The 23,260-nt window shown below is 42.1% G+C and overlaps 2 protein-coding genes across 12 annotated transcripts in view; one reads left to right on the top strand and one right to left on the bottom strand.

The window, feature by feature from the left end:
- Window positions 1–818: 818 nt before the first annotated feature.
- LOC121458935 (zinc finger protein 431-like) lies at window positions 819–5,681 on the bottom strand. The gene is made up of 2 exons (XM_041668363.1): window positions 5,152–5,681; window positions 819–2,743 (listed from the first exon to the last, which is right to left on the bottom strand). The coding sequence occupies exon 2, from the start codon at window positions 2,427–2,429 to the stop codon at window positions 1,386–1,388; it is 1,044 nt and encodes a 347-aa protein (XP_041524297.1). The 5' UTR covers window positions 2,430–2,743; window positions 5,152–5,681; the 3' UTR covers window positions 819–1,385.
- A 208-nt stretch (window positions 5,682–5,889) lies between these two features.
- Window positions 5,890–23,260, top strand: part of LOC121458928 (BRCA2-interacting transcriptional repressor EMSY) — a 68,934-nt gene continuing 51,563 nt past the window's right edge. For 6 of the 11 annotated variants that reach the window (XM_041668349.1, XM_041668348.1, XM_041668342.1 and 3 more), the window contains exons 1-6: window positions 5,890–5,996; window positions 7,590–7,698; window positions 14,695–14,794; window positions 16,063–16,137; window positions 17,349–17,390; window positions 20,689–20,864. In XM_041668349.1, coding sequence (XP_041524283.1) covers window positions 7,629–7,698; window positions 14,695–14,794; window positions 16,063–16,137; window positions 17,349–17,390; window positions 20,689–20,864 — 463 coding nt within the window. In that variant the 5' untranslated portion in view covers window positions 5,890–5,996; window positions 7,590–7,628. The remainder of the gene's footprint in view (window positions 5,997–7,589; window positions 7,699–14,694; window positions 14,795–16,062; window positions 16,138–17,348; window positions 17,391–20,688; window positions 20,865–23,260) is intronic. The other 5 variants (XM_041668351.1, XM_041668344.1, XM_041668343.1 and 2 more) reach the window with 2 other exon arrangements.

The following is a 23,260-nucleotide window of genomic DNA, read 5'->3' as shown; positions in this document are numbered from 1 at the left end:
CTACTGTGATGGCTATCTTTGGTTGCCAACTGGAACTGGACTACATCTGGAATTAATTAAAACCCATGTGGCTGGGTATACCCGTGAGGGATTTTTTTCTTAACTAAACTGTTTGAAGTGGGAAGATTCACTTTTAATCTGGATCTTTTTTTTAAAATATTATATTATCTGGCATCAATGGATAATCTTTTTATAAGGCAGTAACTAACGATGAAGTGACAGATGGAAAATTCATGGGGACAGCAAGAAGAAAATAGAACAATAAGTAATATATACATATCTATAGCAATCAAGCTATGAGATATAGAGTTGATCGCTGATTATTCTATTTTATTACATATCAACCAAAGAAAATCCTGCTTTGAATATGCATATGATGTATTTACTGTTTCTTAGATTCTCTACTAAGTATTTTCACATTACTGTCATTAAAACATGTTATATCACAATAACAGGAAAGAGACAAATTCACATCCATAAATGTTTCAACTGGATTAGATATTTAATGTAATTGAGGAGCGGTGTGAAATCTAAAAGGCTTACATCATTATTTGAATTGTAGGGCTTTCTTTCATATTTTGTTTGCAGGGGCAAACAAAATAAAGGACAGCATAATCTACAGACAGATTGCTGATATTGCTAGCATTTCTTCTCCAAAATCAACACTCCTGTGTAACTTAATAATGGATGTTTGCTGAAGATGGTGCCAAATTCTTTTTAATTAGAATCTTTTTTTTAAAAAAAAAATATTTATTTTTTTATTATGTATGCAACATTCTGTGTGTATGCCTGCAGGCCAGAAGAGGGCACCAGACCCCATTACAGAGGGTTGTGAGCCACCATGTGGTTGCTGGGAATTGAACTCAGGACCTTTGGAAGAGCAGGCAATGCTCTTAACCTCTGAACCATCTCTCCAGCCCTAGAATCTTTTCAGTATTTATTTTGCACTTCCTCAAAGAGAACTTTAATATGAAAAGGCTTTAACCAATTTTGCACTAAAACCTTATTCTTGTAGAAAAACCACCATAAAATAAAAAAACCCACCACACTGACTATCAAGTGTCTGTATAGTGTATTTTCTCATGAATTTGAAGACTTGATACATGCAAAGGCTTTTCAACATTAGTCACATTCATAGGGTTTCTTTCCCGTATGTGTTCCTTTGTATTTTTGAAAATTACTATTAATTGCAAAGGTGTTACTTCACTGATTTCATTCATAGGTTTCTCTCCGCTATGTGCTCTTTTATGCCTTGGAAGACTACTGTGATATGTAAAGTCTTTATCACATTGATCACATCAATAATTTTTCTCTCCCCTATGTGTTCTTTTATGTATTTAGAGATGCTTCTGATATTAAAAGGCTTTATACCACACTGACTGCCTTCATAAGGGTTTCTTTCCAGTGTGTGTTCTTTCATGAGTTAGTACATTATGATGATATGCAAAAGCTTTACCACACTGATTACATTTGTAAGGTTTCTCTCCAGTATGTATCCTTGCATGCCTGTGAAGATGACTGGAATGTATAAAGGATTTACCACACTGATTACATTCATAGGGTTTCTCTCCAGTATGTGTTCTTTCATGAATTAGAACATAATTATGACGTGCAAAAGCTTTATCACACTGCTTACATTTGTAAGGTTTCTCTCTTGTATGTGTTCTTTTATGCTTTTGAAGATCACTGGGAGATGTAAAAGCTTTGACACAGTGATTACATTTGTAGGGTTTCTCTCCAGTGTGTGTTCTTTCATGAATTATCACATTACTATGATATGCAAAAGCTTTATCACACTGCTTACATTTGTAAGGTTTCTCTCCTGTATGTTTTCTTTTATGCTTTTGAAGCTCACTTGGAGATGTAAAAGCTTTAACACAGTGATTACATTTATAGGGTTTCTCTCCAGTGTGTGTTCTTTCATGAATTATAATATAACTATGATATGCAAAAGCTTTATCACACTGCTTACATTTGTAAGGTTTCTCTCCTGTATGTGTTTTTTTATGCATCTGAAGACCACTGGGAGATGTAAAAGCTTTACCACACTGGTCACATTTGTAGGGCCTTTCTCTGGTATGTGCTCTTTTATATAGTCGTAGTTGACTATGATATGCAATGGGTCCATCATCTTGAATAACTTCACAGGGCTTCTCTTCCATGTGAATTCTCTCATGCCGTTTAAGAGGACTTCCACAACTCCTAGAACTTTGAGAATGCTCTTCAGTGTCATGACCTTCCCAATTGTAGCCAATGGCAGTGAGGTTCCTGAAGGTCTGCAGCATCACATCATTGTAGAGATTCTTCTGGGAAGGGTCCAGCAAAGCCCACTCTTCCGGAGTGAAGTTCACATGCACGTCGTCATAGGTCACTGCATTTATGGCCTGCCAGTCTTCCCTGTTTGATGACAGATGTGCATAGCTCACCATGGCCTAGCTGCACAGCTCAACCACGCTCTACCCACACGGAGCCCAAGACGCAGCAAATAGGAGAACAAACCAGCATTAATCTGGATCTTTTGAGGTGAGTAAATCCATCATTAATCTGGGCCACAGCTTCTGCCTGCAGCCTGTACGAACGGCATGGAAAAAGGAAGCTTGCTTTTTGCCTTGCTTGCTTTTTCTGGCAAGTCTGTTCCTTCACTGGCATAGAGCCTACTTCCTCAGGACTCCAGTGTGTGCTGAAGACCAGCTGGGACACCCAGTTTTATGGACTGAACAACTACTGGATTCTTGGACCTTCCCTGGGAAGACAGCCATTGTTGGATTAGTTGGACCACAGCCTATAAGCCACTCTAATACATTCCATATATTTATTTACTCATTTATTCTATCAGTTCTGTTCCTCTAGAGAACTATGAGTAATACAGTCACTATCAGGCTATTGCATGGATTAAGAAAGCTAACATATGGAACAGCAGCTGAAACGGAGAAAGCTGTGAGTATATTTATTATTTTCATTATGTGCTAGGCACAAGAGTGCATATACCTGGTTGGTCCCTTTCCATAGAGTTCGTTCTCGTCAGGACTTTTCAAATGACCATAACTCTATGTATTTAGCTCTGTAACATGGTACGTGTGAGAAAAGACACCGAAATGTCTGTCTCGCGGTAGAGGGACTGGTAGGGCCAGGAGGAGTTTCATGAGATGTAAGGGAGAAGGGTAGTTTGAATATGATCCTTAAGAGAAAGGATATAGGATCATTTGGATGTACAAAGCAGTCAGAGATAGCACACAAAGGCTATTACAGCTTCTAAGCCGCAAAATAAATATGTTTAAGACCTAGGTGCAGTGGCATGTACCTGTGATCCCAGCACTCGGGAGGCAGAGGCAGCATCTCAAGCTTGAGGCTAGCCTAGAATACATGGGGAGATATGTTTCTAGACAAAAACTCACGACAGGAGAAAGGGGAAGATGTAAAATGCTATGTAGTGCCAGCATTATTACTTGGGAGTTTGTTGGAAACAGGATCTGGCCCTAACTATACAACCCAAAAGTTCGCATTTTTACCAGGACCATCATGTGTTCCCACTGAACACGAAAGCTTGAGAGCTACTACTGGCGGAAGGTGTAGACTCTGGGACCGAGCTGCCTAAATTTATGACAAATAAGTTTGTATCATTTGTGTGTGTATACATGCGGGAGGTCAGAGGACGATTTTGTGTACTCAGTTCTTCCACTACCACATGAGCGGGTTCTGGAGACTGAGTTCAGGTCAGCAGGCTGGCAAGATAAGTGTCTTTACTTGCTGAATCTTCTCGACAGCCTAGGCTGCCTAAATTTAAAACCTTCCTTTGTCCTTTACTTATGTGGACCTTAGGGGTGGTTTTTAACCTGTATCAGGGACTTATTTTTAGCTACGGACATCCCTACTAATTGTAAGAAGTTATATAGAAGATGGAGGATCAACCCCAATTGTTACTCTTATTTGACTTACAATAAGAGTCAGGTTTGTTTGCTTGTTTTTCAGGACAGGGTTTCACTATGTAACAGTCTTGGCTGCCTTGAATTAGTTCTATAGACCAGGCTGGCCTCAAATTCAGCGAACCACCTGCCTCTGCCTCCCAAGTGCTGGGATTAAAGGCGTGCACCATCACCGCCTGGCCAAGAGTCAGGTTTTGTTGTTGCCTTCTTAAAACTTTATTTTCTGTGTATGGGTGTTTTGCTTGTATGTGTTTGTGCACTACATTTGTGCTGTGCAGTACATTCGTGCGGCACCTAAGGAACTCCTGAATTACATATGGCTGGACTTATATATGGTTGTTGGCCACCATATGGGATGGAAGAGAGGCCAGTGCTCTTAACCAGCCCCCTATTGCTGCCTTTCGAGACAGGGTTCTATTATATAGTTCTTGGTTCACCAGTTCCTGGACAACTGTGCCTTTCCATCCATAGGACGGGCAAACTTAATTACACCCACCTCGTGTAGATGCTGCAAGGGTCAAATAAAGGAATGTTTGTTAAATTACAAAGTCTCCTATTAAGATTTAATTAACCACCTTATAAGGTGTTCTTAAGCAATTGACCTCACAGTGTGCACAGGAAGGTCAAGAAAGGCGTGGAGTAAACTCAAATGGTCCTTTTTATTTCTGACTAACCTACATCTCCATTCAAGAGCACGAACAGACTCACATTTATGCAGTGGTTCACAAAACTACAAAAACCCCAAACGGTTTTTGGTCACAGGGCCTCCTGCAGTACAGGCTGACCTGCTTCTTCCACTTCCCCAGTGCAGGGATTAGAAATGTAATTCATAGCGTCCCACTTAGAAAAGAACTTTCACCCACGCCGTGTATCTGAATATTTCCACAGAGTAGATTTTGCCCCTCCCCCTACGCATACCCTTAAAGCAATCTACCACTGAGCTAGAAGTCCTTCCTGTGGTAACCCTGGTTTGCCAGGGAATTTGCTTAACTGCAGGATGCATACTAACAATTCCTTCAGATGTGTGCACTTTCACCACATCCGATGTTACCAGAGTTTAGAGGGAGGACATCACAAAACTTTATGGAATTTACAATCCTAGAAACTAATTTTGATTTTTTTCGGATCGTTGTAACAACACATCGGGCCTCTTTCCATCTGTAAAGCAGGGGGACAAGACTTTGACAACATGGTGCGGTTAAGTAACAAAGGCTGCAGGTGAACCTACCATGCTGTAGTGAGTGCCACAAGCAAATCCCTTCTTCCCTTGGACAGACATAGCACAAGATATCACTAGCTTTCCTATTTCGCACACGGCATTGCCCCAAGCCGAGAACGCTCGGATTCCCTTCCTCGATTTGCAACTCTCAACACCGAGAACGGGGTGCGGGCCACTGTGAGGTCCTCTCTCTCCGTTCTTGTGGCGTGAAGAATCTCTCGAGTCGTCGGAGTGGTGGAGGACGCTGACGATGGCTCCCAAGAGTCTGGGGAACCAGATCTTCATCCCCCAGCGTTCATCAGAGACCAAGCCGCGCTCTTTTCATCCCTCACCTCGCTAGAGTAAAGGTCGAAGCGCGGCTCCGACTGCCGACGCCATTTTGGACGGTACGTGTGACGCCACACGTTCAGCTGAAAAGGGCAGCCGATTGGCTGGGAACGGCCGGGAGGCTAGGGCGCGCGAAGCCAAAAGGAACTACACTCCCAGACTTCCTTGCGCACACGACCGGCGAGCAGCGAGAGAAAGAGGACGGAGTTGGAGCTCGGACTACAACTCCCAGCAGGCTCCGCGACACCCGTCCTTCCCTTTCAAAACGCGGGGGGGGGGGAAGGGGTTGGGCAAAAAAAAAAAAAAAAAAAAAAGCAGGACGGGACGAATAGAGGCTTTTGAGGGCTCGTTTCGCAAAAGGCGGGAAAGGCGAACTACACCTCCCGACGAGCCGCGCGCGGCTGCGCCTGCGCTCTGGCCTCTGTCGCCATCTTGCCCCTTCTGAGGCACCGCAAACAAACCTAATTCCTGGTGTCCCCTAGTCTTGGCGGAGGAGCCTTTTAGATGAGCCCCGAAAGGCCGGGCAGGTGGGTGTCTCTCAGGCAGGGTCCGGGGAAGAGCTGGCAGCTTATCCAGGGTCTGGGGGCGCCGGGCCAGCCGTGGGGAGCCCGGCTCGGGGACGCTCAGCCCCATCCTCCGTTGTTTCCTAACGGGATCGCGGGGCTCCCTCAAGTGGACCGAGGGGCGCTCCGGCACGCCTAGTGATGGGACAGCGGAGGTGGAGGTCTAGGGTCCCCGTGGTGATTCCGGGGGCCGGCCGGCCGGCTGTCCGCCTTCCCCAGAGGAGCTGGCCAGCGTTGCCGAGACCCGGCTGCCGGCCGCGGGGGCGCGGGCTTGACATTGGGGACGGGCGCGGAGCGGCGCAGGCGGGGAGCCCGGGCGGGTTGCCCTTGTTGTGGTGCTGCGGAGGGAGTGCGTGTTTGGAGAGGGGGCGGGGCGGGCTGCCCGCTGACACCCGAGCTGGGCATGGGGGCGACCGAGTCGGTGCGACCCCCGCCTCCCGTCCCCCGGTTCCTCGAGCGCGCACCGGCTGCCGCCGCCCGGCTCGCCTGGCTTGTGCGGCCCCGCCGTGCGCTTCGCCGCAGGGGGATGCTTTGGGATGCCGTGACGTGGTGCCTGATTTCGGGCGGTCGCCTGCCGCCTCCGAGGTCCTGTCGGGAGGCGGGGACTGGCTCGGGGAGCGAAGCGGATTCCTTTGGCTCTGCCCCTTCCTCCTCTCCACCCCCTTTCTTTATGTCATCCTGCCAGCTGGGGCGCGCCGTCCAGTTCGGCTCGCTTGGGGTTGGTTCTGAGCTCGGAGGACGATGGGAAGTAGGGGGAAGGGGGACTCCACTTGAGGCCAAGAGTTAGGCTTAGCAGCCCAGAGGAGTTATCTCGGTTTAGTGTTCGACTCTTAAACTGGTTCATTCATTCATTCGTTCGCTCTTCTCGCCCGCTAACCATCCATTTATCAGTTTAGCAGATGTTTAAGGAAGGTCTGCTGTGTATTCAACCAGTAGTATGTGAACCTACCGGCTCTGAGTCTTTTTGTCCTCCAGGCTAGGGGATTCTCAGTGCGAAATTCCGGGCATCTCAACTTTGGATAACTAGTGGACTCATGACTGTTTTACTGCCAAAATGTGAGAAAAGAGTTCTTTACTAAGTTCCATTTACCCAAATAACATGCTCTACCCTTGGCTTATTTTATCTTATAACTTGTTAGTAAGGAAAGTGGCAGAGGTCAAGTCGCTTGCCCAAGGTTGCACGTGCGGAACAAACTATCTGGCAAGTTCTATGCCAGCCCCCATGAAAGAACTTTGCATGCCCTGTTTCCTACTTACCACTGCAACCCGGTTGGAATTGCTTTTATTTTCATAAACCTGTATGAAGTGGGTTCAGACAGGCCAGTTCACCAGGATGAAAAGCTGGACCTGGAACCAAGTGTTTGACTCCAGAACCCATGCTCTTCCCCTGTTAGCTGGATCAGGGTGCTCTGGTGGTGGTTTGGTCATTTCTCAGCAGCCGCAAAACATGGTTATGAGGTATCGTTTCAGTTTTGCTTGGTAGCCCGTGGAGGGATCTCCAAGTGAATGGCCTGTTGCATATCCTTTGGTGATTTTGACTTGTTTTTCTTCTGATAGGGAGGACAAGCTCTTTGGGGCTACCAGACAGAAGCAGCAATGCCTGTTGTGTGGCCAACCCTTTTGGATCTCAGCAGGGATGAATGCAAACGAATTCTTCGAAAATTGGGTATGGATTTTGTTGTTACCGTCCCGAGCAGGGTCTCACTGAGTAGCACAGCACTCCTGCCTCAGCTTTCCAAGTGCTGGACCACAGCTGTGCTCCACCAGCCTACCTAACGGTGTTAGTCTTGTTGTTTTCTATTTCTCTGTAACCCTTTTTCTTTTCTGTGTGGGCCATGGCTGTTGGTGGCTAGCGCCCTCATCTTTCTCACTGTTTTCTCAGGGCCTGAAAAGACCTTTTTTTTTTTTTTTTTTTTGTAAATGAGATACAGGAGTCATAATGTCAAGGAGCCATGATAAATGGGAAACCTGGCTGTTGTGTGTTCCTTTTTTTAAAATTAACTTTTAATTTTCTTTTTTTTTGGTTTCATGTAAGCATACTACTAACTTTAGTAGATGTGTCTGTGTGAATCATGCCTTTTCTGAATCGTAAGCTAAATGCAAGCTGCCTATTTTCCCAATTACTTAATTACTGTAATTGATAAAACACACTTTATGCTTAAAGTTGACTATTTAATGTTTCTCCTTTCTACATTTGTAACAACCCTTTTCAACCAGCATTTAGGGAGAGAAGCAAGCCCTAATGCTAAGGCACGTGTTTTGTGTGAGTGAACTGACTTTACCCTTGTGTGCAAAATGGTGTTAGTCACGTCCCATTCTTGTGAATATTGAGAGAAAAGCTGCCTAATCATTTGATCTTTGGTTTAGAGTGAAAATCTGTGAAAAATGCTGTTTTAGATAAGGCCCTTGTCTCATTTACCATTGTAGCCTGAGGCTAGTGCACTAAATAAAATAAGTGATGGAATAATTTGAAAATGAGCAGTGACTATCAATTAAATAAAAAGCCCATCATTGTGACTGGCATGTGAGAATATAGAGCTTAAAGCAGCTACTTTTGAATGTACTTGTAGGCTACTAAAGTTTTCCTTCAGGGGAACTCTTTGTTGAAAATTCTATATGTAGGTCAGATGAAATTGTAGCTACTGTAGACCTACTGCTAATAACTTCTGCCCTTTTCTGTCTTTCCCTTCTCTATCCCCCCCCCCCCCCCAGATTATAAACTGCTTGACATTGTTTTAGCAGTTGGAAGAGGGCTCTTTTCCGGGGGCCAGTCTTTTAAACTTCCATGCAAACTTTTATCACTATTTTGAAGATACTTGGCTATACACAGGCACTAATATAACTTGCTGTTGATTATGAAATTGAACTCCATTTCTTTCATAGTTAAAAAAAATGCAAGATGAAAAGATCACGAGGACAGTAAATTGGACTGAGATTTCTGGGTTTTGAGAGCAACATAAAGTTAGTAATCTTTAAGTTTGCTGTTAGTTTTTTCCATAAATGACGTGAGGTGATGTATGAAAATGACTTGATGATAGCACCCTATAAAATCATGACATCAAGGGGTTAATGTTTCGGTGTTAAAGAATGAACACCCCTGAAACAGCCCACGCTGTCAAGGTTACAGGTAGGCGGAAGGCTGTTAGGTACCAGGAAGATGCCACTTTATAAAAGTAATGTGTACCATTGTGTCTTAGCATGATGGGGCTCTTACGTCTGTCCTGCTACAGTCTCAGGATCTCAAGGTGGGGGGATGCTTTCTTCTGTTTTCTGCACATCGTCTAAAATGCAGAGAGCGATGCTTTGCTCTTGGGTTAATATACAGATTCTCCGTTCCTGAGTATATCCCATGAACAAATCACCCAAGATGTGTTGGTGGACTTAGAGAGCTTAGGGTCAGATTGACCTATTTTGGCGGCCCCTCCTGCCACATCAGATTGATCATCACTGAAGAGGATCAAATTGTTCTTCAGCTAGAAGAAGAGGTAGCGCAGAAAAAAAAGAGTTATCTCAGAACAAACTAAGGAAATAGACTTTAGGGTGCAATAAAAAAAATCAGCATTAGAAAAAAAATTCAAGTAAAAATAAAAACAATGAACGTGTCTGTGGTTTTAGGCAGATGTGTGGGAGATGCTGCTGGGTGCTGCTTCTGTGCTGAAGGGAGCGGCCGTTACCATGGCACTTCTGGCCCCAGTGACCCTTAGGAAGGTGGGCTTTCCTCCCCGGGTTGCTGTCTTGACCATGAACCTTTGGATTGCTTTCAAACCCTAGTTCCAAGTCCTAAGTCTAGGAGAGATACACACTGTCTCTGAGAATTGTTAGGTTAAGGGCTGGAGAGAGCTTGGCAGTCATGTCATGTCAGGATGCTTACCACTGCTTCTAGCTCCAGCTCCAAGGATCTCATGCCCTCTTCTGAGCTCCTCTGGCCTCTTTGGGCACCTGCACTCACACGGCATACTTTCTCTCTCTCTCCCTCCCTCCCTTTCTCAGTCTCTGTCTTTGTCTCTCTCTTGCTCGCTCGCTCTCTTGCTCTCTCTCTCTCTCTCTCTCTCTCTCTCTCACACACACACACACACACACACACACACACACACACACAAATTTTTGGCTTTTGGTTTTTTGAGACAGGGTTTCTCTGTATAGCTCTGACTGTCCTGGAATTTACTCTGTAGGCCAGGCTGGCCTCAGACTCAGAGATCCACCTTCCTCTGCCTCCTGAGTGCTGGGATTAAAGGCGTGTGCCACCACTGCTCAGCCACAAAATTTTTAAAAAGTGTTTTTAGCTTAAAACTTTGTTCTTTTAGAAGCAGCTATAAATGGTTTCAATGTGGGATGCCAAACATTTTAATTATCAAGAAATTGGGGTGGGGAGTGCTGGAGAGATGGCTCAGAACTTGGAGCATTTGGCTACTCTTAGAGAGGGTTCGGTTCCCAGCACTGACATGGCAGCTCACAACCATCTGTAATTCCATTTCTGGGGATCCATGCTCTCTCTGGCATCAGACATACACATAAACATATATACATATAATCAAAATATTCATACACATTAAAAAGAAAGAAGTCAGGCTAGACAATTTACGATACACTCATGGCACCAGTAGCAGGTAAATGCTTGCTACTTTTTGACTGCCTCTCCTTCCTTATCTTTATAACTCTTGAGTTGTAACTTAACTGACTTGGGGCTTTATGACTAAAGTATAAATTGAAGTGGCCGATTGCTTTAAATGACATGGTTTAGGATGGTTTAGGATTTTATAAAAGTAGTGTAGCACATCTTTTGTTTTTGAGGCATATTTATTATCTGTGTGTCTGTCTATCTATCATCTATCTATCTATCTATCTATCTATCTATTGGTTTTTTTGAGACAGGGTGTCACTATATAACTCTGGATTTCCTAGAACTCTCTCTGTAGACCAGGCCGGCCTTGAACTCAGAGATCTGCTTGCCTCTGCCTCCCAAGTGTTGGGATTAGAGGTATGCACCACCCTGCCCAGCTTCATTTTGTATATATATATACACACATATACTTTTTTTTTGTTGGTCACCAGAATGGCCCTGTAATGGAATGACCTCAGTATCCTATAAGCATGCTTGTCATTAAATATGAAGGAAGCTTGTGAGTTAGTAAAGATTCTAATGGTGACCGGACTGCTTACCGGGATGCTGTGAGTTTTTGTAGCTGAGGAAATGTTTCAGAGCCACAGTTTTGTGTGTTGGATATTGCCACGTCCTAATTTTGTGCATGACTTCTTAGTTGGCTTCAAATGAAGCTGGAAATATCATAAAATTTTCCATATTAAAAGATTTCATTGCATTTTAGCCAGGTATGGCATCTACCTTTAATCCCAGCACTTGGGAGGCAGAGGCAGGTTTTCTGAATTCAGGACCAGCCTAGTCTACATAGTGAGTTCCAGGTCAACCAGAGCTACATTGTACATTATAAAACCCTGTCTAGAAAGAAAAAAATATATATATTACATTTTAAATTATGTTTTTGTTTTATGTGTGTGTGTGTGTGTGTGTGTACACGTGAGATCTTGCACACATGCTGTGGGGTATGTGTGGAGATTAGGCTACAACCTTCAGGAATCAAGTTTGCCTGCTTTGCAATTTGTTTCTTTATGGCATTGTTATTGTCTTAAACATTGGCAAAATCTAAACTATTACTCATTTTCTTCTGTCCTATCTACAATCAGTTACTGAGTTCTATCAAATAATTCTTTAAGGTGGGATTAAAGGATTTGCTTAGTCTAACCACAAATTACTTCTGTTTCCCTTTTTCTCTGTTCTCTTATATATGTGAAATAAAACCTTTCTAACAATTTATCTGTCTATTTATCAGTCATCTATCTAACACATACATTAGACCTTGATTTTAGTCATTTTGAGAATAAGGACTTTGTTTTATACCCTACAAATATTTAAATATTTTCCCTGGTATTCTGTCTTATATTCCTTTAGTAATTTGGTTTGAATTAGTGACTCTTCAACTACAGACAGTTTTACTTCCTTTAATGTAAAACTTTTCAAATAGTTCTTGTTCCTGGAAGTTACTGCAGTAACATGAAGCAGTCTCAGTTCTTTTGCTCTCTGTTCCTTTTGCAGGCATTCGTTCCCCACTCTGCACAAGGACTGCTCTCTCTCATCCTGGTGAGAGCTTGTTTCCAAACCAGACGCCTTCACCACTGTGTGCAACTGTGGTGATTGCAGTTAAATATTTGAGGGCAGGACCCAACACTCTTTAGTGTCTATATATTAGGACTCAACATTGATTTCTTGACTAGAATATTCCATAAGTATTTTAATGGGACATAAACATTTAGTATAGTGAGTTTTCAGCTGGCGATTCCTAATGCCATTTTTTAAAATCTCTTCCAGCTCTTGTCAGAGCTGAAATATATTTCTTGGACTTAGTATTTGCTTTTCGCCTTTGGAGGGCAGGTCTGTGCTTTTGAACGCACCCCCTTCCGTGTCTGCATGGTGTGCAGTACATACTCAGCACGTGCAGGCTGATCACAGTTGGATATCAGTGGAACTAGACATTTTTGCTGCTTTTACTCAGCCCATTCCTTTATATAAGGCTTCCTTTAAAAAAATTTATTTTTATTTTATATGTGGATGTTTTGCCTGCATGTCTGTTTGTGCACTGTGTCTGCATGGTGTCTGGGGAAACCAGAAGAGGGTGTTGGGTTCTCGGGAAGTGGAATGATAGACGGTTCTGAGTCACCATGTGGGTGTTGGTATTTGAACCCATGCCCTCTGGAAGAGTAAGTGCTCTTTAACTGTTGGGCCATCTCTTTAGCCCCTAATGTCTCCCCCTGGCAGAGTTGAGAATGCAGTGAACAAAGTGAGACCACAGTTGACTTATTGGCTAGTTTTGAGTCTGCAGGCTTACATCTATTATTACTTAACCCACATTTACTGGGTTTCTGTAGGCAGACAGAAGATATTTATCACAATGTGAGTGTGAAAATACTTCTAATTTGGATGTTTTTTCTACCATTCTGGTTTGCTCCTATGTCTCTGTTTCATAGTATTAACGACTAAAACACATTTTTTTTTTTTTTTTCCATTCTCTTGTTGGTGTTGTCTTGAAGGTGTAAGTCACAAAACAATCCCACACCAGGTTGGAATTATGATTAATAGAAAGGTTATTTATTTAAGGGGAAAACTTACAGATCACGGTCCTAGACAGCAGCCCTCTGAGCGACCAGGAACAGAGTCTGGCAGCTGAAGCTGGAGCCAGAAGCAAGAGCGAGAGCAGGGCTACTGCTGCTTTTTAAAGCAAAAGAGACCACACCCAAGTGGGCTGGAATCATAAAGGCTATTGGCTGAAGGAGCTCCCTCAGCCTTGTCTGACCTCTCTTGCAGCTCCAGGGAACTAGGTATAGCTGAGGTGGCTGAACCTCTTTCTTTGTGACCTTTCTTTCTGGGTTTCTTGACAGCTTGCAGATGTTATGTTCCTAGAGAGCAAGGTCACAAGCACAAGGACTTAGCACGTGTCTGCATCCTATTTTTGATGCTTCATTGTCCAAAAGTAGCATAGAACCTAGAATTGGTGTGGGAGGAGACTACACAGAGATCACACTGGGTGGTCGTGAGAGGCCTGCATATTTTGGGGGAAAGGCTTGAGGACTTTTGATTTATATATATGTTTTTGCTTTTTTGTTCTGTTTGTTTGTTTATTTTGTTTTTTGAGACAGGTTCTAGTTTAGCCTAAGTTAGCCTCAAAAAGTTATGATCTTCCTGCTTCACTTTCTGAGTACCAAGACTACAGGCATGCCTTTTCATGTCTGACTTGTGTGTTTGTATCTTTGTGTGCACATGTGTGTGTGTGGGTATTTGTATATTTCTTCACATGTATGTGGAAAACAACAACCTCAACTATTGTTCCTTAGGCATCCCCATCTTTTTTTTTTTTTTTAATTAAAAATTTTTTTAGGTAGGGTCTTTCACCTAGAACTTGTTCAGTAGTCTAGGTTGGCTTAATGGCCGGCAAGCCTGGGGCATCCTCCTATCTCTCTCTGTCTTCCTCAACACTGGGATGACAGCTGTATACTGCCATATCTGCTTTTCATTTCCATTTTTCTCCTCTCCTCTTCTTTCCTTTTTTAAAGTAGATTTTTGTGGATTAAACTCAAGTGCTGATACATCTATGCCAAGCACTAGTCACCTCTCCTGCTTGTATTTTTTTTGAGTTAGTGTCTTGCTACATATCCTAGGCTGTCTTTGAACTCTCCATCTTTCTGCTCAAACCTATGAGTGCTGGAATTACAGGCATGTACCACCCAGACTAACTAGTCATTTCTATGGTAGGTTTTTATGTTTAATTCCTTGGATGATAGTTTTTGTAAATGTAAAGATCTTAGATTAAAGGTATGGCCACCATGTCTGGCTACATTACCTGCTCTTCAGTAATATGTTAGAGATTTTCTTTCCTAAGCATTTTATACCCTTGATTTCTGTGAGACATTGTATAGTAAAGCAATATGAATGATGAAAGTAACACTTAAATCTTTTTATTCAATAACATTTTTGAAAGGAATTAAAAATTTTGCATTTGGTTGATTTTGGATTTCTTGCCATGACATTTAATATTGCATAACTACATTTTTCAAAATTGAAGGCTTATTGTGATAAAATAATTTTATTTTCTAGAATTGGAGGCATATGCTGGAGTTATCAGTGCACTTCGTGCACAGGGGGATCTCACCAAGGAAAAGAAAGATCTTCTTGGAGAGCTCTCAAAAGTCCTTAGGTAATTTGTCATGAAAGTTTTGGTGATGTGAATAAAAGTTTGATTTCTGCTCATTCTCAAATTGAAGAGCCGAGGTGTTCAGTGTGTTGGGTGCTTAGTGGCCCTGTTCCATTGTGTGCTTTCTGCTGCAGAAATGGGGAAACTTAGTCTCTGTCGTGTAACCCAGTGAGAGGGTTTGAGTCAGGTGTTTTTGGGCTCCTGGAGTGGGAGGTCCTTTGACAGAGGTGAAGGAAAGAAGAGCTGGTGCAACTGAACAGGACGTAGAGTGGTATTTACTGGAGGGGAAAGATGACTCAACATGGCAGTGGGTGCTGGCCACACAGTCGTGGCCTTAACTCCAGCTGACTCCTTCACCTGAGCTAGAATGCCGCTTGGATCCGTCCAACAACTCAGTGAGAGGGGCTCCTCGGTGCTTTATCTTGATTCATTTTTATGTCTGCTTTCTCAAAAAATGTTCGGCCTTGACTTGTTTGCTTTCTACATTTAAAGTCATTTTGTTCTTTTTTTAGAAGTGAGAAGTGGAAGAGTCTCTTATTAATTAGCATTAATATAAGAATGTTTTTAAGCAGATTCTTAGTCTTATTTTTTTGTTTACGTTTCTTCGTAAAGTCTGCTTTTAGTCTTTAAGTGTTGTGATCCATGCTATAAATTTAGTGTTAAGTACTAAAGAAAATAAGAAGAGTGGTATTCACCTTATTGGGTATTTATGAATGGAATGGATGTAGTCTTTAAAAACTGTTTCATTTATCAGTGTTTAATGTATGTACATTCTTACCGTTGGTGACATAATGTAGAAGGCACCTAGCTGAAGTTGAGTCACGTGTCATAGCATGAACTCACAAGAAACATGTTATCTTGCCACTCTTACTGATTTTATTATATTCATTGGACTCTTACGCCTTAGAAAAGACCTTAGAAGACTTTCTTCTAAGTGCCCAGTCCTCCTGCCAGCAGCCATGAAATGAGGAGGCTCTGAGCACCTGTTTCCTTGTCTATTAACAGGAAGCATTGCTAGTTACCATGGCCTGCTGTTTACAGGTGGGGAACCTGCAGTCCAGGCTGAGTTTGTCTTCCTGAGATCTCCAGATAAATAATCCGCAGTTACACAGAATCAGTATGAAACCTTTCCTGTGACCTTGAAACATTTGAAGATACACATTAGGCAAAGTAACCCTCAGCCCCAGAAGATGTTGACGTAAACCTTAATAAAAGTGTAGAGAAGAGCTGCCTGCTTGGCAGAGTTCTATAATGGCTATTTTTTTTCATAGCATCTCAACAGAACGCCACCGTGCTGAAGTTCGGAGAGCAGTAAACGATGAACGGTTAACAACAATTGCACATAAGTAAGCCATTAGTCTACCACCCTGGTTTTTAAATGATGTAGTATAAAGTAGCTCTGAGACAGTCTTCCTTTGGTGTGGCAGGCCCCTGAGTCTTTTATCTTAATAATATCTCTATACTCAGAGACTCTGCCCGTAGTGATTACTGTTTACTCCGTTGGTTACTTTTTGTTTTGTTTTGCATTTTGTGAGGGAAGCTTAAAGTACTTAGGTCAAATCCTATTACAAGGCAATCTCTGTATAATCAAAGACCACTGGAAGCTCAGCTCAATACCAAGTAGCATGCCTCCTTAAATTGAAAGGTGCTTAGAGGTTTCTTGTATTGGTATTTGATATGTATATTGCTTTATAAATAGGCATTATAATTTTTATATGGCTCTAATTATTTCAGATATTTTGAGCTTCAGAAAAATAAATAAAATATATGTTCTTTTAAGAGATAAAATATAACTTAATGTACTTTAAAAAGCAAACATACTAAAATTATGAAGGTTTCTTACCAAATTGTCTTCAGATTGTCATACCTGACAGATTGGGTAGAGGGTGGCAGAGCAGAATCCACCATTAGTTGCAGAGATAGTGCCTCCTGAAGAACAGAAAGGACAGAAAGGAATCCTCTCAGTGATAATAGAAATTTCAAGTATAATCCGTTTGTTCTGATTTTTATGTTTTAATATGACATAGAGCTAAAGGAGAAAGGAGCTTAGTGAGTTACCACAATGTGATGACGTAGGGCATTTGGCAGCATTTGCATTGATTACACAGCTCTGTTGGCTTCTTGTACTTGACTGTCCCTCATTTTACTTAACACTTAGAATGGGGTACTCACCTCTTTAACAGTGTAGTTTGACTGTTTTGCTGTTTGTTCTGTAAGTCTGAGATTTCTTCCATGGTAGGTATGCACTGTAGGAATGTAGAAATCCCTGTAGAGACAGTAGCATTTAGTAGTTAGGCTGACACAGCTGAAACACTCAAATTCAATGTGTCCCTCTTTGAGTTTACTTCAGACTTTTGAATTGGAATGCTTTAAATGGAGTCTGAATTCTAACTGGGGAACTGGTAATAGGAACCTGTGCTCGATACTGAAGTAGAAAATTAATACATTGGAAGTGTTCAAATGGTATTGTGGGTCAATGAGTTGTAAGTTGATGCTCGGTGTCATTCTTAAAGGATAACATTTATTTAGTCTCCTTTTCCTTTTTTCCCCTTTTAAGAATGAATTTATCCTTATATTTGGGTGAAAGACCAAGTTACAGGTATGCAAATAGGTTATTATTATTTCAGGCTTTTTATTGTATTTATTTCCAAATTGACGCTCTCAATTATTCAGGGGCACATACTCCATTATGAATTAACCATGCCCCTTGCTTCTCCTTCTTTTTCCTCCTCACCTTCCTAATACTGCCCAACCTTTAGCCATTTTTGCTGCTTGGGAATATCTCTAGTCAGAGGATGGGAAGGGAGAGGAGGTGAAAATTTTTATAACACATTTTACTGCTTGTTAGTTGGCCTGAAAAACAATTGGTGCAAGAATTTACTAGTGTTTGCTAAAATAATTTTTGGATAATATGCGAATTTCTTTAACCTATTTGACCTCTCCCTTTCCTTCCTCTCTCCATTAGCATGGATAATTGAGAGTTGGCTTCTTTCTACCTGTGTTTCTCCGCCCCTTCCTTTCTTTCTGATTTCTTTAATAAATGAATTTCTTTTTTTGAAAAGAGTTTCTTCAGTATATAATGAAAGAAAAACCTCGGGCTTTTCTGTGCTCAGACTCTGATGTTTTATACTGTGGTTTTGGTTTGACTGGGTACTCCATTTACTTGTTGAGCGCAGTAGTCAGGAATGAGGATGGTAACACTTTCTTCTCTTGGGTAAGCAGTGGAGACCCAGAGATGGCCTGTGAGGGCTTTAGTCTAAAACAACAAGAGGAATGCGTGTGAGCTGACTGCATTTCCTCATCCTTCTCCCTCCCCCACTTGAAATTGCTGTGTAGCCCAGAAGGAATGTTCTTGAAAGGTGATGGGAAAGCTGAGAAGACTGAGCAGGAAGGAAGGGTCCTGGACGCACGAGAAACTGTAGAGGCCTCTGCGCCAAGGCTTGACTGGGAAACTGAGGTCTTAGTTACAACAGCACTAATGCTTCACGTGTTTTGCTCAGGCCACTCTTTGCCCTCATTGTCTCTACAGTTAGACTAAAATGATAGTTTGGAGTAACAGATCTCTGCACTTCTGCCCGCTGTCAGACATCCCCAAGATACTGTGTTTCTGTGACGGTGCAGCGTTCTCAGTGCTGCCAGCTGTAGCTCATTAGAGTGTGGCTTTCTCGGTGCAGGGTTTGCACCTTCCTTGTGGTCCTTGGACGACTAGAGACAGGCGAGTGTACAAACTGGGGGGGCCTGTGAACCCGCAGGTACAATATTTAATTTCTGAGGTCTCTTAGAGGACCTGTGCAGCTAACACATGTTTACAGCCTCACCACTAAGGATAGGAGCTCTTGACCTCATTTCTCATGCTTCCGCGAGGGGACATTTGGCAGACTTACAGTTCTTCCTAAAGGTTGCAGTTGTGCCTTTTTGACTGCAAGCCCCATCTTTCAGTAGCTATGTCCATGTTCCTTCATAGTATTAATCTTCCATAATTTCTGCCACCACTTAAACAGTGTGCCAGGTAAGTGTAGAGGAGTCACTTTGTGTGGTAAATTCACACTAAACAAGTTTATCAGTGACAGTCTAATAAAGTAATATCAGAATAGGAATGCTATTATAGAAAATGCTAGCTTTTGGAAAGTTTTCTTCTAACAATCAGTAATCTCTTTTCTGTCTTTTTCTTGTTTGGACTATTCTGTTTCTGAACCAGTGTTAACATGGAACTTAAATATTCACGAGGTTACGGGGACCTTGGGAAGTCTGCCTTCCCTTGTCTTATGTAGGACTGCTTTAAATCACAAAAGAATTTAATATATTTTTCACAGTAACCTAACCGGATTTGCCAGCTTCTAGAAATTCTTCAGCCTAAATCCTTTTTCTCCTCCCTTCCTTCTTCCTTCCTTCTTTCCTTCCCCCCCTCCCTTTTTTGAGACACTGTTTTGTTTCCTTTCAGTGTTTTGAGACACTTGATTCAGTTCACTCCCTCTTGCCAAGGGGCACGGGGGCTAACGGCTAAGCCTGTGTCAGCTGAAGCCTGTGTTAGCACTCCTTCCTGTCTTGCATACCTTAAGCTGTCGCTTGTTTCCTGCAGCAATTAGACAATAATTGCTCAATTGGTATTAATTGCCCATAAAATCTACTAGAAAGCTTTTATTCCTTGTGTTTATTCGACAGATAATTAGGAGCATGATACATATTTGTTGAAAGAGACATTCATTAGTTGTGTAGCCGGAGGCAAGTTATCTAATTTCTCTGTGACTCAGTTTCTTATTCTAGAAAATGGAGATGCTGATACTGTCAACTTGATAGGATTGTTGAGAGAACTGAGTTAACAGACGGGAGATACGCAGAGCAATGCCTGCTATGTGACATGCCCTTAGCTGGTTTTAATGACACCATCACTGTCAACATCTGTCCACTGTCTAAGGCTTTGGGGTACTCTTTCTAACTCTGAAGAATCGTTGAGTATAGAGTTGTAAGCACTAAACTGGCCTGTAGAATCTGTTGTGGAATCTTGAAGAAATATTTCTGATTTAGTGAAGAAAATTAGTTGTGTCTGGATTACTTTTAAACCTTGACACTAATCATTAGGGTGTTTCATGAAGCCAAGTTAGCGATATGGCAGCTGTCTTTTGATATCTTAGCCTCTTGTCTGATTTCTGGAACAAAACTTACTCAAGAAGTCTAAAGCAGGGAGACTTAAGAATGTCTTAGAAAGAGAGAGAAGGTCCAGTTGTCTCAAGTGCCTTTTAGGGTACAGGGTACACCATACAAATAAAGGTGAACAGTGGTGGATCTCTTTCAACAGCCTCAGTTCCGCTCTCTTGTTATAGCAGGAAGCAGGAAGGGTGATAATATAAAAATACAGTGAATATTAATCAGCGACACCTGCCTTCGTGTACAGTCGCTTCCCTCCTACTAACTCCTCTCGTTTACTGCCTCAGTTTTCTGTGTTTGAAAGCCTTTAGAATCTCTGGCCATGCGGGCAGTTAGGAAATTTTGCAAAGATTCATTGACTTCCACCTTTAACTGTAAAAGAAAGTCTGATTCTTAACACTATCAGTGCTTTTGCTTTCATGTATAATTACAAAATTAAGCTCTAAAAGTTAATTTTATTAGTAGAAATATTTGTTTTCATTTGCAAAACCCAATTTCATAAAACTAATACCAATTTTTATTTTCAAAGCATAGAAAAATTTTTCATAGTTATATTCAGACTAAAGAATAAAGTATGTAAGAACCTCAGTGTGTGGCATTCCTTGAATTTAATTGTACCTAAGTTTGATTTTGCTTGCTTAAAATGAAGCCTCTCCAGAATTCAGGGCACTTTTTAATCATTTAAAAATTGTGTGTTTGACTCATTTTTAGCAAGTGCGCACCCTTGTAGCAGCATTTTCTCTTTTGTTTAGTATGTCTGGACCTAATAGCTCTTCAGAATGGTCCATTGAAGGGCGTAGATTGGTACCACTGATGCCCCGGCTGGTTCCCCAGACTGCCTTCACTGTAACAGCAAATGCTGTGGCCAACGCAGCTGTCCAGCACAATGCGTCCCTTCCTGTGCCTGCAGAGACAGCCAGCAAAGAAGGTAAGTAGGAGCACTGCTGCTGGGGGTGGCTCTTTGCAGGGCTTTCTGTCTTTTTAGTAAGTGCTAAAAATTATGAGATTGTTGTATCTTTATCTGAAGCTAGAAACTGCCAGGTTTTCAATCTCCATCAAAATCAGATTTCTTTACTTCAAAGGGAAAATTATCTTAATCACAGAAAAAGTTTTCTCCGATGGAATTTCTGGTATTTGTCTTATTTTGTTTATTTGTTTTGGTTTGGATGCTGATAGCTCTAGAAAAATAAAACTGTTTTTGTCTTTGGAATCAATGGTACATGTAGGTTCGCTGTTCCAGTCAGTGAGCACTTTCTTACTGTCCCTTACTTGTGTGATTGAGATGCTTTAACCAATCTTTGCATTTTCTCACCAAGATGGCACTAAATTTGAGAGTGTGCTTGGATCAGAAGCTACTCTAAAGTCAGTGTGTTTGCCAGATTCCTTTGAGACATGGTTTGTCTTGTCTAGTGGTGAGACAAGTTTTGTGTTGAGTGAGACAGTTGTCATTCTCGGCCCGGCTTGGCTCTGTGCCAGAGAAAGCTGCATTTTTCAGGGAGGCAGTTATCTGTGCAAACTCAGCTCTGCTGGGTTCCTGTTTTCTTCGTTGTTGTAGTTATATTTCTTCTCTTCCCACTTTGACCTTTTTCTTTTGCTAGTTGGTAGAATGGGAAGAAAGTTGGATTTTTAATAGTAAAATTGGTGTTTGGATCTGAGTTTGTCATTTTCTAGCTCTGTGACTTTCAGCAAGTCTTATGTCTGGGCTCCTCATCTTTAAAGGGGGGTGGAGTGTGAGAGTCCGTAACGGTGATGGTGACGGAAAGCACTCGGGGCATGGTAGCTCCAGGCTGTTGTTGGTGTTCTGAGTGAGAAGGAGGTTGGAATTTGATTAGTTTAAGTTATTCTTGCACTTGGTTGGCAGATGACAGAAGAGTCACTTGTTTCTCCTCCTGTACGGGCTTTGGGAATTGCTGTGGTTAGGGAGAGTTAGCCTCGTTGGTGCTGCTGTTGGTAATAAGGAGTACCTCAGGTTTGTGTCTGTCCACGTCTTGCTGTTATGAGGAATGGTTTTCCTTTTTCTCAACAAGGTTAAACTTGACTGCTTTGTACTCCCACTCTCCGCCATTCTCTGTTACCTCTTGACAGGCTGCTAATACTCGAGAACACTTACCCAGTGATTTTCAAAATAGTCTTTAGCCTTTGAGTCTGGTACCTTGTACTAGCATCTAGCTTCTGAGCACATGAGAATGGTAAAGTTGGCCTACAAGAAAAGCAGTTTCTCTGTATGTCTGGACAGTTGTGGTGAAAGTTAACAGCAAACTTTCTTTTCTTTTTTTTTAAAAATAATTTCTTCAGTAGTGGTTTGCTATTCCTACACAAGTACCACGTCAAACCCAACCTCTACCCTGTTCCAAGTGGCAGCATAGCAGTGGTTAAGTCTCCAAGTCCTGCCAGTCCTGCCTCCATGTAGTTGTCTTGCCAAGTGGAAGTACTGTATCTGTCAAAAGTAGGTGATGTCTCAGTGTTACCAGGCCCTCTGGACAAAATGCTGCAGTCTAAGCTTTGGTTAGACCTGCTTTTCTGGAATCAGTCACAGGTCACAAACTGTTTTCAGTGGTTAGTTTTTGAAGGTTCTAAAGACTTCTTTTCTGTATATATGACTAGGTATTGGCTCTTTCCTCAGTTCTGGAATTTGAGAAATGCCATCATTTTTTGCTCTGTGGGAAATCTGCCTTTGCACAGTACTGTCCTAGCCATCCTCATCTTTGACGGCTGCGGAACACAGACATGAGTAGGGACTGCAGGCATGTGCTTATGTGCCTATTCGGTGTTTCCCTGAATTCCAGTCTTTGCGTTGTCTTCTTGACTTACTCCACATATCATCCAGCTGTCCAATGTGGTCTTAGAAATGACTGTCAGGGCCTAGTTTTTAAAAATCATTTTTAAAGCTACACTTAGTGAATCTCAAACATGAAGAAACTATCTCACAAAGTAATGCACTTTCAAATTACATTTTATACTCAAAAGCAATGTTAGTTTTTATTATTCATTCACCGTCTTTGTGCAAGTCACTGTACCAGAGAGACCAAATAGTTGTTGTCTTTCTTGTCTGAGAGCTCGTTAGACAGTCAGATTGTCACGTGGTAAGTGGCACAGGAGAGGGTGGACAAAGTGCTCTATGTGCTTACTCAGAGGAGAAAGGGGAGGCTTACCCGGTGAGGTTAGCAGGATGAAGAAGAGGTCTTTGATAGACAGACTCAGATAAGAGGGTGCTGAAGCAGTTTTGGGCAATGGTGAGAAGCTTAGTTGGTCACAATTTTAGGGGTCACTGGGTTAGGATGTTGGTATTGTGTGCCTGAAAAGATAGGGTTCCTTGAAGTTTGG

This window comes from Microtus oregoni, unplaced genomic scaffold (genome assembly GCF_018167655.1).
Source record: "Microtus oregoni isolate MIOR12 unplaced genomic scaffold, Mior012 000018F_ref0000195, whole genome shotgun sequence".
In the NCBI taxonomy this organism is placed as follows: Eukaryota; Metazoa; Chordata; class Mammalia; order Rodentia; family Cricetidae; genus Microtus; species Microtus oregoni.
This window is presented reverse-complemented; position numbering and strand designations above follow the sequence as displayed.

Bases quoted from the DNA above. Each gene is read 5' to 3' on its own strand.
- LOC121458935 (XM_041668363.1), bottom strand. From the start codon at position 2,429: ATGGTGAGCTATGCACATCTGTCATCAAACAGGGAAGACTGGCAGGCC.